The sequence below is a fragment of the Opisthocomus hoazin genome, chromosome 5, assembly GCF_030867145.1.
Source record: "Opisthocomus hoazin isolate bOpiHoa1 chromosome 5, bOpiHoa1.hap1, whole genome shotgun sequence".
NCBI classification, from domain to species: Eukaryota; Metazoa; Chordata; class Aves; order Opisthocomiformes; family Opisthocomidae; genus Opisthocomus; species Opisthocomus hoazin.
This window is the reverse complement of record NC_134418.1, coordinates 50,636,594-50,653,205: the sequence shown is the minus strand read 5'-3', so window position 1 is coordinate 50,653,205 and position 16,612 is coordinate 50,636,594. Positions and strand designations below refer to the sequence as shown.

At 44.7% G+C, this 16,612-nt stretch overlaps 2 protein-coding genes across 3 annotated transcripts in view; both read right to left on the bottom strand.

The window, feature by feature from the left end:
- Positions 1-10,625, bottom strand: part of PKD2 (polycystin 2, transient receptor potential cation channel) — a 36,806-nt gene extending 26,181 nt beyond the window's left edge. The window contains exons 1-2 of one of the 2 annotated variants that reach the window (XM_075421243.1): positions 10,202-10,625; positions 3,515-3,628 (exon numbers count right to left, since the gene is read on the bottom strand). In XM_075421243.1, coding sequence (XP_075277358.1) covers positions 3,515-3,628; positions 10,202-10,625 — 538 coding nt within the window. Of the gene's footprint in view, positions 1-3,514; positions 3,629-8,552; positions 8,600-10,201 lie in introns of those variants that run through there. The other variant, XM_075421244.1, reaches the window with a different exon arrangement.
- A 457-nt stretch (positions 10,626-11,082) lies between these two features.
- Positions 11,083-15,562, bottom strand: SPP1 (secreted phosphoprotein 1). Its single transcript, XM_009932280.2, has 7 exons — positions 15,461-15,562; positions 14,151-14,217; positions 13,998-14,048; positions 12,987-13,091; positions 12,833-12,877; positions 12,318-12,566; positions 11,083-11,835 (listed from the first exon to the last, which is right to left on the bottom strand). The coding sequence occupies exons 2-7, from the start codon at positions 14,202-14,204 to the stop codon at positions 11,425-11,427; spliced, it is 915 nt and encodes a 304-aa protein (XP_009930582.2). The 5' UTR covers positions 14,205-14,217; positions 15,461-15,562; the 3' UTR covers positions 11,083-11,424.
- Between the last annotated feature and the right edge of the window lie 1,050 nt (positions 15,563-16,612).

Genomic DNA, 16,612 nt, shown 5'->3' with positions numbered 1-16,612 from the left:
TATGGTTAGACAACAGAACTCCACGCAAGACATGCAGTGCTTCAAAGAGAATCTCCCCACGGAAAATAAATGACTGTTACTTCTCCTGAAGCTGGGCCAAGCATTTGGCTGAGGACCGCAAAGCTCAAGTTACAAAATTACATACAAAGCCAAGACGGCTTGAGAGAATAGTCTCTGGCACTGATACTGTTACTGCCTATAAATACTTAAAACCATTTTACGGCTAAAACTCAGAGAAACCTCAAAGATTAAGTCTACACTGAACAACTTCCATCAGTTCTGACAATTTTATAAAAAATACTTTATCAAAGGGAAGAAAATGCGTTTTCTCTAGCAACCAGAGAACAACAACTATGTTTAATAGACTTTTGCTGTGGCACTTGGAATGTATCACATGACTGTGCAATACCTGGATTCTCTCTAAACAGGTAGTCTCAAAAATACAAGAGTACAAGAAATGCCCACAGCATTTAGCCTGCACTGGAAAACTCTCTCCTAGGGCATGCCAAGTCACAGACCACCCTCCCCATAGTTATTGCTTAAGTGTAAAATTTAAAAGGATAGTACTTGAAAAAATACTAATGAGCTAGCAATATCTGCAGATATTTAACAGACTATACTTTTCCTTTATTCTGTTACCAAAAATCTTTTTCTACAGTGAAACAAACTGTGAACAGCCTGCAGTCAGCCTCTTCCCACTGAAACCAATTTCACTTTATTTTCATTCGGGTCCCTGTACTGGGTTTGCATGGCAAGGTTTCAGTAGATGGGGGGGCTGCAAGGAGGGCTTCTGTGAGAAGCTGCTAGAAGCTTCCCCTACATCCAATAAAGCCAGTGCCAGTTGGCTCCAAGATGGACCCACTGTTGGCCAAGGCCGAGCCCATCTGTGACAGTGGTAGTGCCTCTGTGGTAACCCATTTAAGAAGGTATAAAAACACCTGCATAATGGCATTTTGCAGCTGGAAAAAGGAGTGAGAATATGTGAGAGAAACAACTCTGCAGACACCAAGGTCAGTGAAAAAGCAGGGGCAGGAGGTGCTCCAGGCACCAGAGCAGAGGTTCCCCTGCAGACTGTGGAGAAGACCCTGGTGAGGCAGGCTGTCCCCCTGCAGCCCGTGGAGGTCCATGCTGGAGCAGATATCCACCTGCAGCCCATGGAAGGGACGCCAAGCCAGAGCAGATGGATGCCTGAAGGAAGCTGTGATCCCATGGGGAGCCCACACTGGAGCAGGCTCCTGCCAGGACCTGCAGACCCATGGAGAGAGGAGCCCATGCCAGAGCAGGTTTGCTGGCAGGGCTTGTGATCCCAAGGGGGACCCATGCTGGAGCAGCCTGTTCCTGAAGGACTGCACCTCGTAGGAAGGACTCACATTGGAGCAGTTCTTGGAGAACTGTCTTGCATGGGTGGGACTCCACACTGGAGCAGGGGAAGAGTGTGAGGAGTCCTCCCCCTGAGGAGGGAAGGAGCAGCAGAAACAACGTGTGATGAACTGACTGTAACCCCCATTCCCCATCCCCCTGTGCTGCCGGGGGGAGGAGGTAGAGAAAATCAGGAGTAAAGCTAAACCCAGGAAAAAGGAAGGGGTGGGGGGAAGGTGTCTTAAGATTTGGTTTTATTTCTCATTATCCTACTCTGATTTGATTGGTGATAAATCAAACTGATTTCCCGAGTTGAGTCTGTTTTGCCCATGACGGTAATTGCTGAGTGATCTCTCCCTGTCCTTATCTCGACTCAAGAGCTTTTTGTCGTAGTTTTTCTCCCCTGTCCAGTTGAAGAGGGGGAGTGATAGAGCGGCTTTGTGGGCACCTGTCATCCAGCCAGACTAAACCACAACAACCCTCACTGCTACACCTCTCCTGGTGGTACAGCATACCAGCCACAAGCAGTCCATAAACCTGCACTAAGCATTCTTAAAGGACTTGGGAAGGAAAAAAACATGATATTTAATATATAAACATGCTTCCAGTACAACAGCAGAACAATTGTGTCAATGGTATGTAGTTTAGGGGTCTGGGGTTTTTTGGCAATTCTACTGCAGACGAGCAAGGCAGACTTGCTCTCAGAGCCAGTCTGCCACTCTAGTTTTGCATTTTCTTTTTCACTCCAAGATTCTCTCTCACAGAAAATAAAAACATTACTTTGTCCTATTACAACTAATCATAAATGACAATTTAAGTGTCACTGACATTTCAGGCATTTAGAACAGAACGGCCCACACAAAAAATTGGAGGCTTGAAACATACCGGCTTTCCGAAGATATACTAACTTAAAGCATACAGATTTTGCTGTTATTCTGCCTAGTAATCAAATAAAACATCTATTTCACAACTCCATAGTAAGTTCTATTTTGCATTGTCTTGTTATTCTTTTATACAAATATATGAACATGCCTTATTTTGATTATTAACTTAAAAAACCCTAGAAATCTTTAAAACAGAATTGTATAAGGGCTTCAAGTTCCCAAGGCCAGAAAAGCAGATCGCTCTCAGAACCATTATGTTATACCACCCACAACTGTTCACAGTGCTGTGTGAGGCCTATAATAAACATACTGTACTATCTGTGCTCCAGCATCACTAAGGTTCTTCACCCTGAGAAAAGAACAGCAAACTCAGTTCAGGCTGCCTTCTTAAACTCCGTTTGGGTCCACAAATATTGCTATGTATGAGGCTGGAGATCCATCAAGCTCCTCACTTCTGTATAAAGTTTGTATTTAGGAGAATCTGCTAATACTATCTTCAGTGTTGATTCTAGAGCACCTACCCCAAAACAGTCACCTACTTAAAAGCCAAATAAAATTTTAAAAAAATTAAAATAATAAGAAAGAGTAGGTTGAATGTTACTCTATTCTGTGTTCTACAGTGTTACGATATGTGATATGACATATGTTCATATGTATCATAGACCACAAAACAAATGACACACTTAAATCATGGAAGTCTCCAGCTGTGATCCATGTATACTTGAGTATATACAGGCTGCAGATGCATATAAAATGTCCAGCATCATGCAAACACAGATTATGAGATATTTCTAAGTAGCTAGCATTATCTCTGCCTTTACAGCTACTATGACGAACTTTTATTCTTAGAATGATCTGTACATAAGCTTGGTGACAAATTTGAAACTCGGTGATTTGATTTTTTTCTTCTAGATGACTAACTCCTACTCTTCATATTTAACAGTTCTGTTCAATGATTTCAAAAGGTGTAGCAGAAGCATTACACTGCAATGTGGTACTACATTAAAAAAATTCTCCCTAAAACCAAAGAATAAGTATATTATCATCCTGCTTAAAGGTTCAAAACTTATTAAGGCACTGAAAGTACAGTATTTTCAATCTCAAGCAACAATCCAAGCCCAGAAACAAGAGAAACATTTAATTCCAAATATTTGCTTATACACTTGCCCATTAACTCTTCTCCCACGTGATCAAAACAATCTTCACTCTGGAATCACAGACAGCAAGCAGACAGTACAGAACTATATGCATTAATGCTGAATGGTACTTACAGACACACAAGATCACAAGGAAAATCATGTATGTAACCAACTCCCGTAAAACACTTTTCAGATATCGCTCTCTGCTGGTGTTGCTTTCTTCCATGAGTCTTGTCCCCCACAGACCTTAAAAGGAAAATATATATAAAGATATACACAGATGTCCCATACTAAATACATAAGTGACATAATAAGTTAAGAGGTTTTGAAAGCTTAACCTGTCATGTCTGCTGCAGATTCTTCTATGGATTTTAAACTGATCTAGGTTCAAGCAAGAACTTCCCTGGGTTGCCCTTCTGTAGGCTGAACAGGGTCTGAGGTAATAATAGCTATTCATGATATCTCATGAATACTGTAACATGAATGTTACTTCAGTAACAGCTCAGCAGAACTCTAAGAAAATCTGCTGAAGATCTGTCAGAAGTGCTGCCACTTAAAATCACATGGTATGAAAACAGACAGAATTATACAAAGACATACACAGATAGCCATCCTTCAAGAAACAGTGCAGTGTTTTGGGTTTTTTTAAAATATGAAAAGCATCTTTAGATGAATGAAAATGCATGTTCAGTATCGAATCTTTATTAGTACTCTTAACTAACTTTCTACCTGAAATGAGGATATGTCAGTCAAACATATTTTTAAAGAAAACAACTTATAACCTTCTTCTCCCAGATAGGTAAGGCATGTCCAACAGAGACACAGCAGGGATCCTGGTAAGTATTTCTACAGGGCTTCTTTCCGTGGTAACAAACAGTTATCTTTGGAACATTCACAGTGGCTTAAACGAGCAACCGTTGCCTAGCTGTCAAACTGAGCGACTGCATTAGCAGAACTATTGCCCCCTGTTATGAGCTTCATATTATACTTCACATTCTCAAGAATACAGCATAAGGGAAGTTATTGACCTTTGGTGATCACTTCCAAAACGGTAACAGAAAAGCAAAAGGATCTTTTAAATGGAGTCACTAAACGGAGCAACCATATGAGAACAGAAAGCAGTTAGTAACTACCGTACTTATTTCCTGTGCCTAATACACAACAGAAAAAAAGCTGGGAATAGCTTGCTGATGCTCAGATCAGAACTGCTACTTTCAAGGAATTTCTCTTCACTTAAGCATAAATAAAGCAAGGTGACTCGATTTTAGTTTATGGTGGGAGAGAAAGCATAGAAAAATTCACTCTTGCAGAATCTTTTACAATATCCTTAACGTTCCCAGCAGATGGAAGTGAAGTAACCTCAAATTCCCTAGGAAAAAGAATCTTGACTCCATCAAACATACCACAGTAAATTGAAGTCCAATGCAGCAGCAGTAAGGGATAGCCAAAACACGCTATAAAGCTGACAATGAAACAAGAGTTCAGTTGCTTTTGCAACCACTGCTGTGAGACTAAGACAGACAAAGGGCTGCCTGCTGCAGAACTTCATTTGCTAACAAAGAGATGGGAATAACAAAGCTCTTCCCTCTACCTGCAAATACAATGTTTATCCAGAAAAAAAAAAAAACAACAATGTATCAGATGTTTTTAGAAGTCTTTCAGCTACCACATTTTTAAGTTCTGACCTAACCACAAGGTCAAGCAGGAAATTTCTCTTGCATAGGCACAGCAAGCACTAGTAGTATCCACATTAACTTCGGTTCACACTCTTTAATTAGTAACTTACAACCCTCACTAGTGTCAGCCTCCAAAACATGAGAGCTTTTTCAAAGCTGTTCTTTAAGGCTAGGTCTGAAAATTTGAAAGACTGCAGCTTAACCACATAGCATGCCAAATCCTCACCATTAGGTCATTCTTGAAGACAGAAACATGAAAACAAGAACATTTACAGAGTCGCTAATAATAAAGAACTTAACAAATTCAGCCTCTAACACACCACAAGGTTGCACTAGCAACCCTCATAATAACGCAGGAAAACATTACAGAAGAGAGCAAGAAAAGGCAGGAACAGCCAGTGAGCTAAGCTGGCAAGAGAGCCAAGTCCCAGCTGTCAGCACATTACTCACCAGTAAGAAATGTCACGAGCAGAAAGCTTGCAAGCTCAAATTCTGTCAGAATATCGTTAGCAGTCAGCAAGGAACAGAAACTTTCACGTGAAAAAAAAAAAAACCACACCAAAAAAACAACTAAACAGCATCAGAGATCATACAATCATCTTTGTGTTGAATGAACTCTGGATTTGCCCATCAACTAGCTTGAAGCTTTCACTAGTTGCCACATTTTTAAAAGATACGTATGTTATTCCCTTTTTGCCTTATTAGAATATTGATTTAGATGCATCAAGAATAGTGGGACTACGCAGTGCTGGATTTCAGCTGCCATCTACTGCAAGCACCAAAAATGGTTAACTTCTAGCCTCAATTAATCATTTTCAGTTCATTCCTTACATAAATTTGCTATTCACCAACTTTTTGACAGAATCTATGTAATCTTTCATTTATCAAACAAATCTGCAACTAACAATTCTCTCATTCTATAGCCCAAATGGCTTACCCAAAGTGCAAACTCAGAAGAGTTGTCAAAAAATAACAATCAAATGCAAATAAAAACCTCGTTGAAATTTCATCTTACAATAGAAAGTCTAGCTTGCTAGGTAATACAGGAAATTAAAATCTTTCTGTTTACACATACCTAAAATGTTATACTCGTATATATATATGTAATATATATAATGCATATGTACTTACATATACACGTATACCTACATAATCATAAAGCCATGTTTATAAGGTATAGAATGCATATAAAGTAATTCAGATTTATGTAGAAGTCTTAAGTTCTGAAAGTGCTCAAGCCAAGACACATATCACTAACTAATCTGCCTACACAGAAATTCAGATGCTAGCGAAAGAGTTAGGCTGGGGGAAGGAGAGAAAGGTGACTCTCAGGCAAAGATGTTTTGTCCCCAGACAACAACAAAACAGTCTCACAATTCTTAGTTCACATTCCTTAGTAAGGTACCATCGGAGCCTGCACTAGTTCAGATCAGTAAAAATGTCATGATCCATTCTTTGTGAACGTAACAATTAATGAGTGACTGGAAATTATATTGTATACTTCCATTTAACAGTAACTAAGAAAATCTTTTAAGAAATACCCCACAAACACTCCCTACTACTGACACACATGAGGACACAGTATTACTGGGTGACCAAGTACAGCTCTGAGGGGCAGATTACCTTTCCAGCCTGGCTCTGGAAAAGGACTTTGCTCTTACCCATCAAAACTTTTGATAAATTTTTCCTCAACACAGTCAAATAGACATCCACTCCTCTCCCTTCAGCATCTGGGATGTATGCTGAAGAGATCTGCAAAACTAGAGGGACTAAAGCTACTTCACAGAGACTGATCTGAAAAGAATCCACAAAGAACCTAAAATACAGATAGTCTGAAGTAGTTGACTTTCTATTCATTTAGTAACTCCTGTTACAGCCTCCCCAATAGCTGCAATTACCAAAATTCCACTACCTTAAATCCCCTCTGCATTTTTATTTCACAATTGACAAGAAGAACAGTTTAAGCTGTCATTCAATATCCCTCAGTTGCTAAATGACAACTTGTTTAGCCATGGTAAAAATATTACCTTTGATATCCAAAGGATTCCCTCTTGTTGAATTCTGTCTAGTGAAATGCAGTTTTAATAAATAAATCTATGCTAACTTTCCTCTAGGTATCTTGAAATAAAACTGAGTACTGAGCATGCCTTTTTCCAGCCTTCAAAGATCCTCACAGTTATTCACGAAATGTCAAAAGAACTACTGAGTGCTCTTTCAAGTATTAAAATCTCAGTTGCCCTTCAAGTTCCCTATATAAACTTCAGTCTTTGAATCAGCCCTTTTGCTATGTAGCCTGTAGCAATTCTTCAGAGAAGGTTAGTTACCTTATGCAGCAGCCAAGTACAGCACCCTGCAGTACCTCCACAGCATGAAAGTCACACCTAGTTATTTAATGAGCCTATGAATTAATGGCAACACTCTCATGAAAGCACCAGAAAACAGCCTGTCTACTATTGTACCTTTAGCTACACTTGCCTATAAACACGAAATGTACACAGGTCAGAAATCAACAGAAACTGTGGATACTAACCACAGGGATAAATCTGCTCCGAACATTCCTAGAACACAAAAACAAGTTTCTTCATTTTACAGCTAAAAATAGAATGCTAACAGTGTACACCAAGCAAGAGGCAGGTTGGTCTACAGCCATTATTGAAAATATTTTTTTCTTGCACTGCAAGAACGTGTAACTTTGCACCATTCTCCACACGGTGTACACTTGATTAATAGGCTCATACCCAATAGTGTAAAGAGAACCACACCAGTCAAAAGGATGCATAATGTTACCATGTCAAAGGTGGTCCTCATCTTTCAGCCTGAAAGCAGAAATTAACAGTTCAAGCTACAGATGCCTATCAGCTCCCAAACTGGTTATTCTAGCCCAAGACACACTGCTTTTAGGCAACAGGACAGGCAAGGGATCTGCCTATTAGAGCAGGGCCAGAACATCCCCTCTGGCAACATCTGCCTGATGCTGATGCCCCTGGCAGCTCAGCTGTACTCACTCTGCCCAGCACAGCACGCAGCTTCACCAAAAGCCAACTCCTCTTTGTTCTGCTGCTTGCTCAATTGAATGAGGTGAAAAGACATATATAGGCTTAAAACCAAAAAAAACTACTAGAAAAAGTGTACAAAAAATACGCAACTTTCTCCACCGAAAACCAACCCTAAGCTGTAGATGCAGATGAACTCCAGATGATTCAAGCAAGCATTTTACCCAGCCTTCATTAGAATGGCATCTCATCGCGGAGGCTGGAGAGGAAATAAAGTCAGTAAGTCTGTCTGATGGACTTTCTTTCCATATGCAAATACTCTGACCTTACACAAATCACAGGTTATTAAGCTCTACCTTCAGGTTCAAAATGGCTCAGAAGCCAGCACCAAAATCAGACCTAGTGTGGACAATCTGTTTTCAGCATTACTGCAGAAACCATGATGGAGATGAAGCAGTAGCAACTTACGCTAGGTCATCACGAAGTCACTTTCACACTCACCTCACGTTCAAACACGCAGGTTCCTTCTCGGCAACAACTAGTGTGTGATGGAAGCATCTGAACAGTCTGCTTAGATAAAAATTCTTATAAAAAGACTTCATTTTCTCCATGTGAAGCAGCTCCTTTCCTAGGCATTTACATATCTCAGCAACAGACTAAACTAAACACACCACTGAAGACTCCGAACAGTGCAATTCATGCATAACACATAATTATCATTGATATTTTTTCCCAGTCATCCTGGCTTCTTGTTATGAAGTGACTTAGTTCACTGAACACTCTCCCAATAAAATCTGTTGAAAAGAAAACATGCTCTACTCCATAATCTCTGCAAGCCTGACTTGCATCCAAGTAACACTTTATCTTGGTGCAAGACAGCTGAAGTCAGAGAAATCACCATAGTAAGTGATTTCTGAATGCACATGGCAGCCAAAGTCAAGATGTACAGGACATACAATACGCTAATTTACGAGTCCCTGCTTAAAATCAAGTTCGTTCTGACACCTCTGCTGATGCTGTGCCAGCCAATGACAGTACTATCACTTCAGAAAATTCACATTTTAAAATCATAGAATCGTTTACGTTGGAAAAGACCCTAAAGATCACCAAGTCCAACCATAAACCTAACACTGCCAAGCCCACCACTAGGTTACTTCTTTTAAAACAATATTTTCTAATATTCTCTAAATAGTAGAAATATTTATAATATTTTCTAAATATGGCTTACTTTTCCTGCAGCTTTATAACTACAAAGATTTCATCTGACACTTAAAAAAACTCTTATGTTTTAAATCCTCATGATTTGAAGCTGACATTCTAAGCTTCTCTGAAAAGGAAGGGGGGTTCCTCACGTGCTCCCACAACCTTGAATCCAAAGAACTCCCCATCCACCACTTTCTCTGCCGTGTCAAATCAACCCTGCTCAGCACAGAGTTAATGCAGCAAGCTTAGAACGACACTCCAAATGCTGATTTTCATGTGCTCCGCTTATGCTCCAAACTACTTCCCCGGTCACCAGCTGTGCATCGAGGCAGCTCTCAACAACCGAGGGCAGCTCCAGGGCACTGCACTGTACTGCAGAAAAGCAAAAACGACTGAAACACCCTCCCGACAACCCCACTCGGCACAAATGCCATCCCAACCACCTCTTCTACGGGACAGAGGATGCTGAAAATGAGAGAAAGCCATGTATTCTGCTCCAACTCTCCAAAGACCTGGTGTTGAGTCAGAAGAGCCACATGGATCCAAACACTACTTGGGAGAGTCTTCCACATCGAAAGCAGCCAGACTAAGGCCTGCGGGCGGGCAGAGAGCTCCATGCTCCAAAGCTGTGCATGCACCCGTGGTGTGGTGGGGGCCACAACCCGGACAGAGACCAGAACATGGCTGTGCATGGAGAGGCGGGGTCACAGACGAGGACAAGCACGGATGGACAGGCGGGAGGCGGGAGAAGAACCCGGGCAGAGGGAAAAAGAGGACAGGCAGCAACGGGACGGCGGGCAGAGAAGCAGCAGGGACTACAAGCAACTCGTAAGTGCTCCTCTCGGCGGCAGCCTGAAGGGAAAGGCAGCAGAGCCCCCGGAGCCAAGCGAGCCCCGGCGAGCCGGGCCGTCGCCGGGGGGTGCAGGGGAGGGGGCCGGAGCTCTCACCTCGCAGCCGCCGCGCCAGGCGCTTGGCCCAGGCCGCTCGGCGGGGCGCGGCGCCCTCGGGCGGCGCCTGGTGCCGGCTCGGCCCCGCCGCCCCGCCGTGCCCCGCCGGAAGCCGCCGCCGCCGCTGCTGCTGCTGCCGCCGCCCGCCGCCACCCTGACCCGCCGCGCCGCTGCCCGACGACGACGACGCGCCGGCCGCGGGGCCGCCCCACTCCACGTCCATCTCCATCACCGGCCCTGCCGCCGCCGCCCCCTCCTCCTCCTCGGGCTCGAAGCCCGGGTTGTCCCGGCTCCAGGCCTGCCGCGAGCAGGCGGAGAGCGGCGGCGACGGCGGCGGCGGGCAGGAGCCGGCGCGCGCCGCCTCGCCCAGCCGCTCCAGCTCCAGCTGCTCCCGCCCGCGCCGGCAGCCTCCGCGGCCCGCCATCGGCCCGCCGCCGCCCGGGGCGGGGCGCCGCCGCCTCCGCCCCTTCCCCGCCGACCCGGAAAGCCCGGGGTACGGAGGGAGCTGTAGTTGCCCGGCTCCCAGCGGGAGCGGCGGCCGGCGCCTGCCTCCCTCAGCCCCCCCGCCTCCCCGTGCCCTCAGCGGGGAGGTACCGCCCGCCCCCAGGCCGGGAGCCTGGAGCCGCGCCGTCAGGCGGGGAGCCCGGCGGCGCCTCTGAGGTAGCGGCGCGGCGGTGACGCCGGGCGTGTCGGGCCGCTCGCCGCTTGCCCTCGGTAAAAGCAGAAGGAGGCCCCGCGAAGGGGTTTTACCCGCTTGGTGAATGGCGGGGGAACAGCTATTTCGGGGAATGTTAAGAAGGAGAGGCATTAAAGCTGCGCACGCAGCCACGAAGCTGCCCCCTGCCCCGACCCAGCAAACGGTAACGCAGCCCCCACATGTACAGGGTTTTGTGTTTTTATTCAAATCCAGTTACAGCAAAATACAGGCTGGTGGTGCAGAGCGCAGCACGCCGGAGAGGCGACGCTTGCCCTGTGTGTCCGGCAGCGTTCGTCTCGCGCTCTCACACCTCGGCCGGCTGCATGCTGCGAGGCCGGCCTGGCGTGCATGGCAGAAGGCTGGCACGGCGGGCATCTGAGAGGAGGCCACCAGGCAAAGAAGCTGCCCCAAACCCAAAAAGTCACCACGCGCACTACATTTACAAACAGGTACCCAAAATGAAGCTACTCCCCCCTCGCCTTAGGCAGGAGTGGAAAAAGAAGGGAAACATTACATTTGCCTCCCTTTAAAGGGTGACTTCGTTATTTTCGATGCTGTGACGATCTTGAGCATCCTCGGCACTCTCCGCTGTTTGATTGCTGTTATCGTCGGGGACCTCAGCTGAAATGCGGACCTGGCTCTCCCTGCTTTCCACGCTCTGGTGGCTATCCACTCTGGCACCAGCCTTGCTATCATCCCCTTCCACCTCATGGCTATCAAATTTCTGCCGGCTGTCGTTTTCTATGCTCTGGTCATGCTGCTTGCTGTCCAGCTCGCTGCTGTCCTGCCTGTGGCTCTTGTCAGCCCACTCCCCCCTGATAGCATGCTTCCCCAGGGAGAGGCGGGCAACAGGGTCCTCCCAGGAGAGTCCTGCTTGCTGGCTGTCTGCATCCAGGGCACTCTCATCACGCTCCTCGGTGGCATCATACACAATGAGCTGTGTTAGAGACCAAAACAAGAAAGAGCCATTGTCGCTCCTGAGGAACTGATCTGTCAACAGGCTCTGCCATGCTGCCCCAAAGCAAGCTGCATAGGCTGTGGGGACAGTCAAAGCCTGCATGATACGTCTCTGCCTGAAGACACTGTGGTATTTTATGGAGTTACATGAACCTTTCGCATTTAGAGAAACTCATGTTTGAACCTGGCCTCAGATTTCACGTACATCATGATAGTGCAAATTTCAGTATTGCAGAGCTTGCAGCAGCAGGCTATGCTCCTCCCTCAGCACATCGACAGCCCTCTGGCTATCAATACCCCCTAATTTGGGGTATCCAGAAAAAGGAAATACATTCCTTCACTTATGCCTACTTTCCCTCCACCAATCCTGTTCAAAACTGAACTCCCATAAAATAACATGTCCATTTTCAAGTTCACTACCCTTTTCCAAAAACCTGGGTACCACTGCTCAGCGCTATTTACCTTTTTTGCAGCTTTCCGGAGTCTGCTAGACTTCACTGCTGTGGCTTTTGGCCTCACCCTGTAGGCCACGCTGTCGCCTCTGCCGGCATTGTCTCCCCGGGTGAAAGGGAAAGGTGGGAAGGGTACAGTTACTGGAATGTCTGTGGGAAAACTTGTGACAACCTCATCGGATTCATCCGTGTCACTGGAATCATTATCATCATCATCATCCACATCTTCATGGCTCTTGCTTGACACATCAGGAAAGTGCTGGAAAACATTTAATTTGCATCAGGGAAACAAACATGTATGTGAGATATGCAGACTGGTATCTGTCCTGCTTACCCAGGGCCTATGCACTATTGAGGAGCTATGTGGACAAATTGCTCTGAATTCGCCTCACCTTGGCCAGAGGACTTGCTTTATTTAGGGAGAGATGTTGCCACAAGAGCCACATTTGATTGAGAAAAATGAGTGCTGGTACACACTGGGTGCCCTGCAGCACTCAACTGGATTTTGCTGTTCAAAACACTTACTGGTTGTACTGGGACATCCACGCTTTCTTCTGAAGAGTACAGAGTCTGAAAACAACATAAAACTCACCATTAGCACACAAAGGCATACACAGCAGAGCTGATCAGCATGCCGTTGAAAGATGCTCTGCTTTCTCTTCCAGTTAGTTGCCCATACCTGCTGAGGTGATGCCAGGTCATTCTGTGGGTGATGCAGACCCTCCCAAGACTGAGAATTCCTGTGGTGGTGGTGGTATCTGTGTGTCTGATGGCCCCTGGCGTCCTTCAAGAGAAAAAAATAGGGGGGTTAATCCACAAAGGAGCATACAGGAGCAGGCAAAGCTGCCTTCATCACAGCCTCCATTTGCAGGCAGACATGGCAAATGCAATACATACTCCTTTTTTACAGGATGTATCCTCTGCAATTCATTGCAGTAGCAAGAGGATTCAGAACAAGCCATGATCCCATATGAACATTATACCCAAATTATATAATACAGATGTGCCTCTCCCACTGGCAGAGCCTGGGGAATTTCAGATCAGTTTCTCCAGCTCGTTTTTATTGAGTGAAATTTGGAGTTACATCTAACGACTATCTGCTCTGCTAATTCTCAGGTCCTTCTCCCAAGTGTGATTTATCTCCCACATCATGAAGACTCTAAACTAAATGCAGTATCTGATTCTCAGAGCAAAGAATTGATTTCACATAGGTAGTAGCTGGCAATGGAGTATAAATCAAATAAATAGCTATACACAACACTAATAGTGTTCACTCACACCACTCCAGAAAATCATGGGAATGAGATTAAAGTGCTCTTCCAACATCAAATACTGTCATTTGATCCACACTAATGAATGCGGATTATAGTAGTTGTGCCACACTACACTCCTTTTCTCTTTTTAACTGACAGCTTACACATTTTTCAGTAAGAAAAAAGGTTTCCAATGCTGGTCCAGAGATACAGCTAACAAAAGTCCGCAACCAGGACATCTAACATGGCGAAAGTCTGATGATGTCAGTGGCTCTGTGCTTTGGCTACCTGAGAAACTGGCTCATAACAGCCAGGTGTGGACATGTTCTGCAAACGGCTACAATCACGAATCGAGTATCAGACAATGTGTATTAAAGAGGAAAAAATTAAAAAAGGATTTATTAGAGACAATGAATAGAAAGACAAAAGGAGCTTACAGATTTTTCTTCTGAGCTCACAGAAATGGCATGCTGCTTGGATTTACTCACCTGGAAGGGAGAAAAGAGAAAGCATTTGTCAGTATTAATTTCTTGCTAATACGCAAAGAAAACATGCAAGTGATTGCTGATAGGCATTTGTGATTTACTCACTGGCCATGCAGCGGTGATGCTGATAAGGCATAAACACAGAACTGTCACCTTCATTGTGAGATTTTACCTAGAAAATAATTTGGAACAGTGAGTCAACAAGGTAAAATACCACAAAAATGCCACAGGCTTTTTTTTTCTCCTGGTGTACTTCGCCGTGCCAAGACAAGCTCTCTGCTAAGGATTCAACCTGCCCATGCCAGTCTTTTTCCTCTGTCCCCCACCACCACCCCACACCCAGCTGGTTTTGTAATGACTTAGCAACTCAAAAGCTACAAGAATTTTAAAACCAGGTCCTGAAAAGTGCTGAGCAATAGTGATAGTAGGCACAATGCGAAGGCATGCAGACTCGTTCTGTCATCTGCCATCCTGACTTGCACTGGCAAAGGAAAAGCTTTGTGAAAAACGATGTGCTATAAAGATCAGCTTTGGTTTATCTTTGTTCATTTAACATCATTTCATCAGAAGAGACATGACAAGACACACTCAGCTTGGATTCTCTTTTCAGGTATTTTAAAACTAGTTTTCAGGGTTATTAACTGGAGTGGCTGTGAGTAAACTCAGTTTATATGAGCATAAACTGCTTTTATTGATAGACCTTTATATCCCCCTCCAGAAGTCTGAGCAGAATAACCTGCATTTTCAAGCAGGAGATGAAGTGAAATATCTGCTCACACTGCAGTTTTAGCAATTTAATAAATTAGTGATTCCTGCTGAAATTAGGAGAGCCCAGAGCTACAGCAAATTTTGGTGCTGACAGACCAGTTCCCAGGATAAGGAACATCCCTGAGAAATTAAACTGATTTACTGATGAACAACAGGCATTTAAAACTTTTGTAAACCATAGCAGGAAAGAAAGGCTACTAAAGGTGCATTTAAAATACATTAGTAAGACTGGCCCTCAGACTGGACACTCAATTTCAAGAGTCCCACAGAGAAGGGTGCATGTCCTTCCCATTCAGCAGCGTGCAGCACAAACTACAAGCCTGCCAGGAGAAACAGGGACACTGCCAAACAGTGGTTACACGAGGGAGGAAGCTTTTTGTGTTTAAGTACCAGCTTTGAGTTTCCAGCAGTTGATTCAGTGGCAGGGTTTTCAGTCACCTCTATCAGCACACAGGTTTAAAATTATGATTATGTATAATACCTTGCATCACTAAAGCAACCTTTCTCCTATAAAAGCACACCTTTTGCCACAGAGAAACAGCAAATGTCCCTGTCCAGTGAAGCAGTTTTCAAAGTCCTGTCCAATGCTTTCTTGACTAAAGCTGCAGACAGAATGTTACGTGTCAGGTAAAAAAGCAAAACGTTACCTATTCTGATGCTGGAGGTCAGCTGCGAGAAGAGTGCTCTCAGTGATCCCAGCAGCAGCTCCAGCCAGTTGGCTCCCAGCAGCTCTGGCTTTCTCCCCTCGTCCCCCGACGCCTGACATCTCCGACCTGGCCTCAGGGAATTTAAACCCTGTCCCAGGCACGGCCACCAATCCCCGCGTGGTGGAAAAAGATGAGGTCATGAGGCTCCTGGCCACCATCCTGCCCACGTTCTCCTACACTTCCTCTTTGGCTTTGTGGCTTTTGAAGCAAACAAAGGCCACTCTATGGTTAAAACATTACTTATGGGCAAGATCATTAACCAGCAGATCTGTTGAATGCACAGCATTTGGTATTGCGTAGGAGGACCTCGGGGCATGTCTGTCCTCCTCTTGTGAAAAGGGAGAGCTCAGTTTCCCAGAAACCTTTCATGCCCTGTTCTGTAGGGTGTAAGAATATGTAATGTGTGCAGGAAGGAAGAGATCTGAACAAAAAACTCCCAAAAAAGGTGTTAATGATTCCACAAAGTTATATATTTGCTCTCCAGAGTATATCCTGTTGCAACAGAAGTCGCAAAGACAGGGTGCAGAATATGGCCTTTTGCCTTTTTGGTCTGAACTAAGTCCAAAAAAACCCATAAAATCAGTGTGCGTCAGTAGGCATTCTCCATCAGAAACTTGTTTGTAAAGGTATACAAGAGCCACAGATAGTCCAATTAAAAAGGGTTTGTGCACCATTATCAGAAATTCTCACTCCTTTTCTACTCATTAGTATCCCTTCTGGGACCTTTCTAGTTTCATTTACTCTCTCAGGTGGTTCAGCTGAGTCACCTGCTACTGCTGTCTGCTACACCAAACTTGTTCCAGAATCCTTTTCAGGGACCAGATGCCTGATACTTTTCAAGCCAAAAAGAGAAAAAAAGGAAAAAAAAAAAAAGGAGCTATAGCTCCAGTATGGGCAGTGCCATGACTAGCATTGGGAAGTAAGGGACATCATGGGATGAAATTCCATGTCTGCTACAGAGCACTGCATCAACTCTGCTGACAGGCGACAGACTTATTTTGGCAGCGCCTTGTTTGGTCAGCCATAGCGTTGGATAGATTCTGCCTCGTCTGCAATGTGCTGTAAGACTCTCAGACCCTCTCCTATTCCATG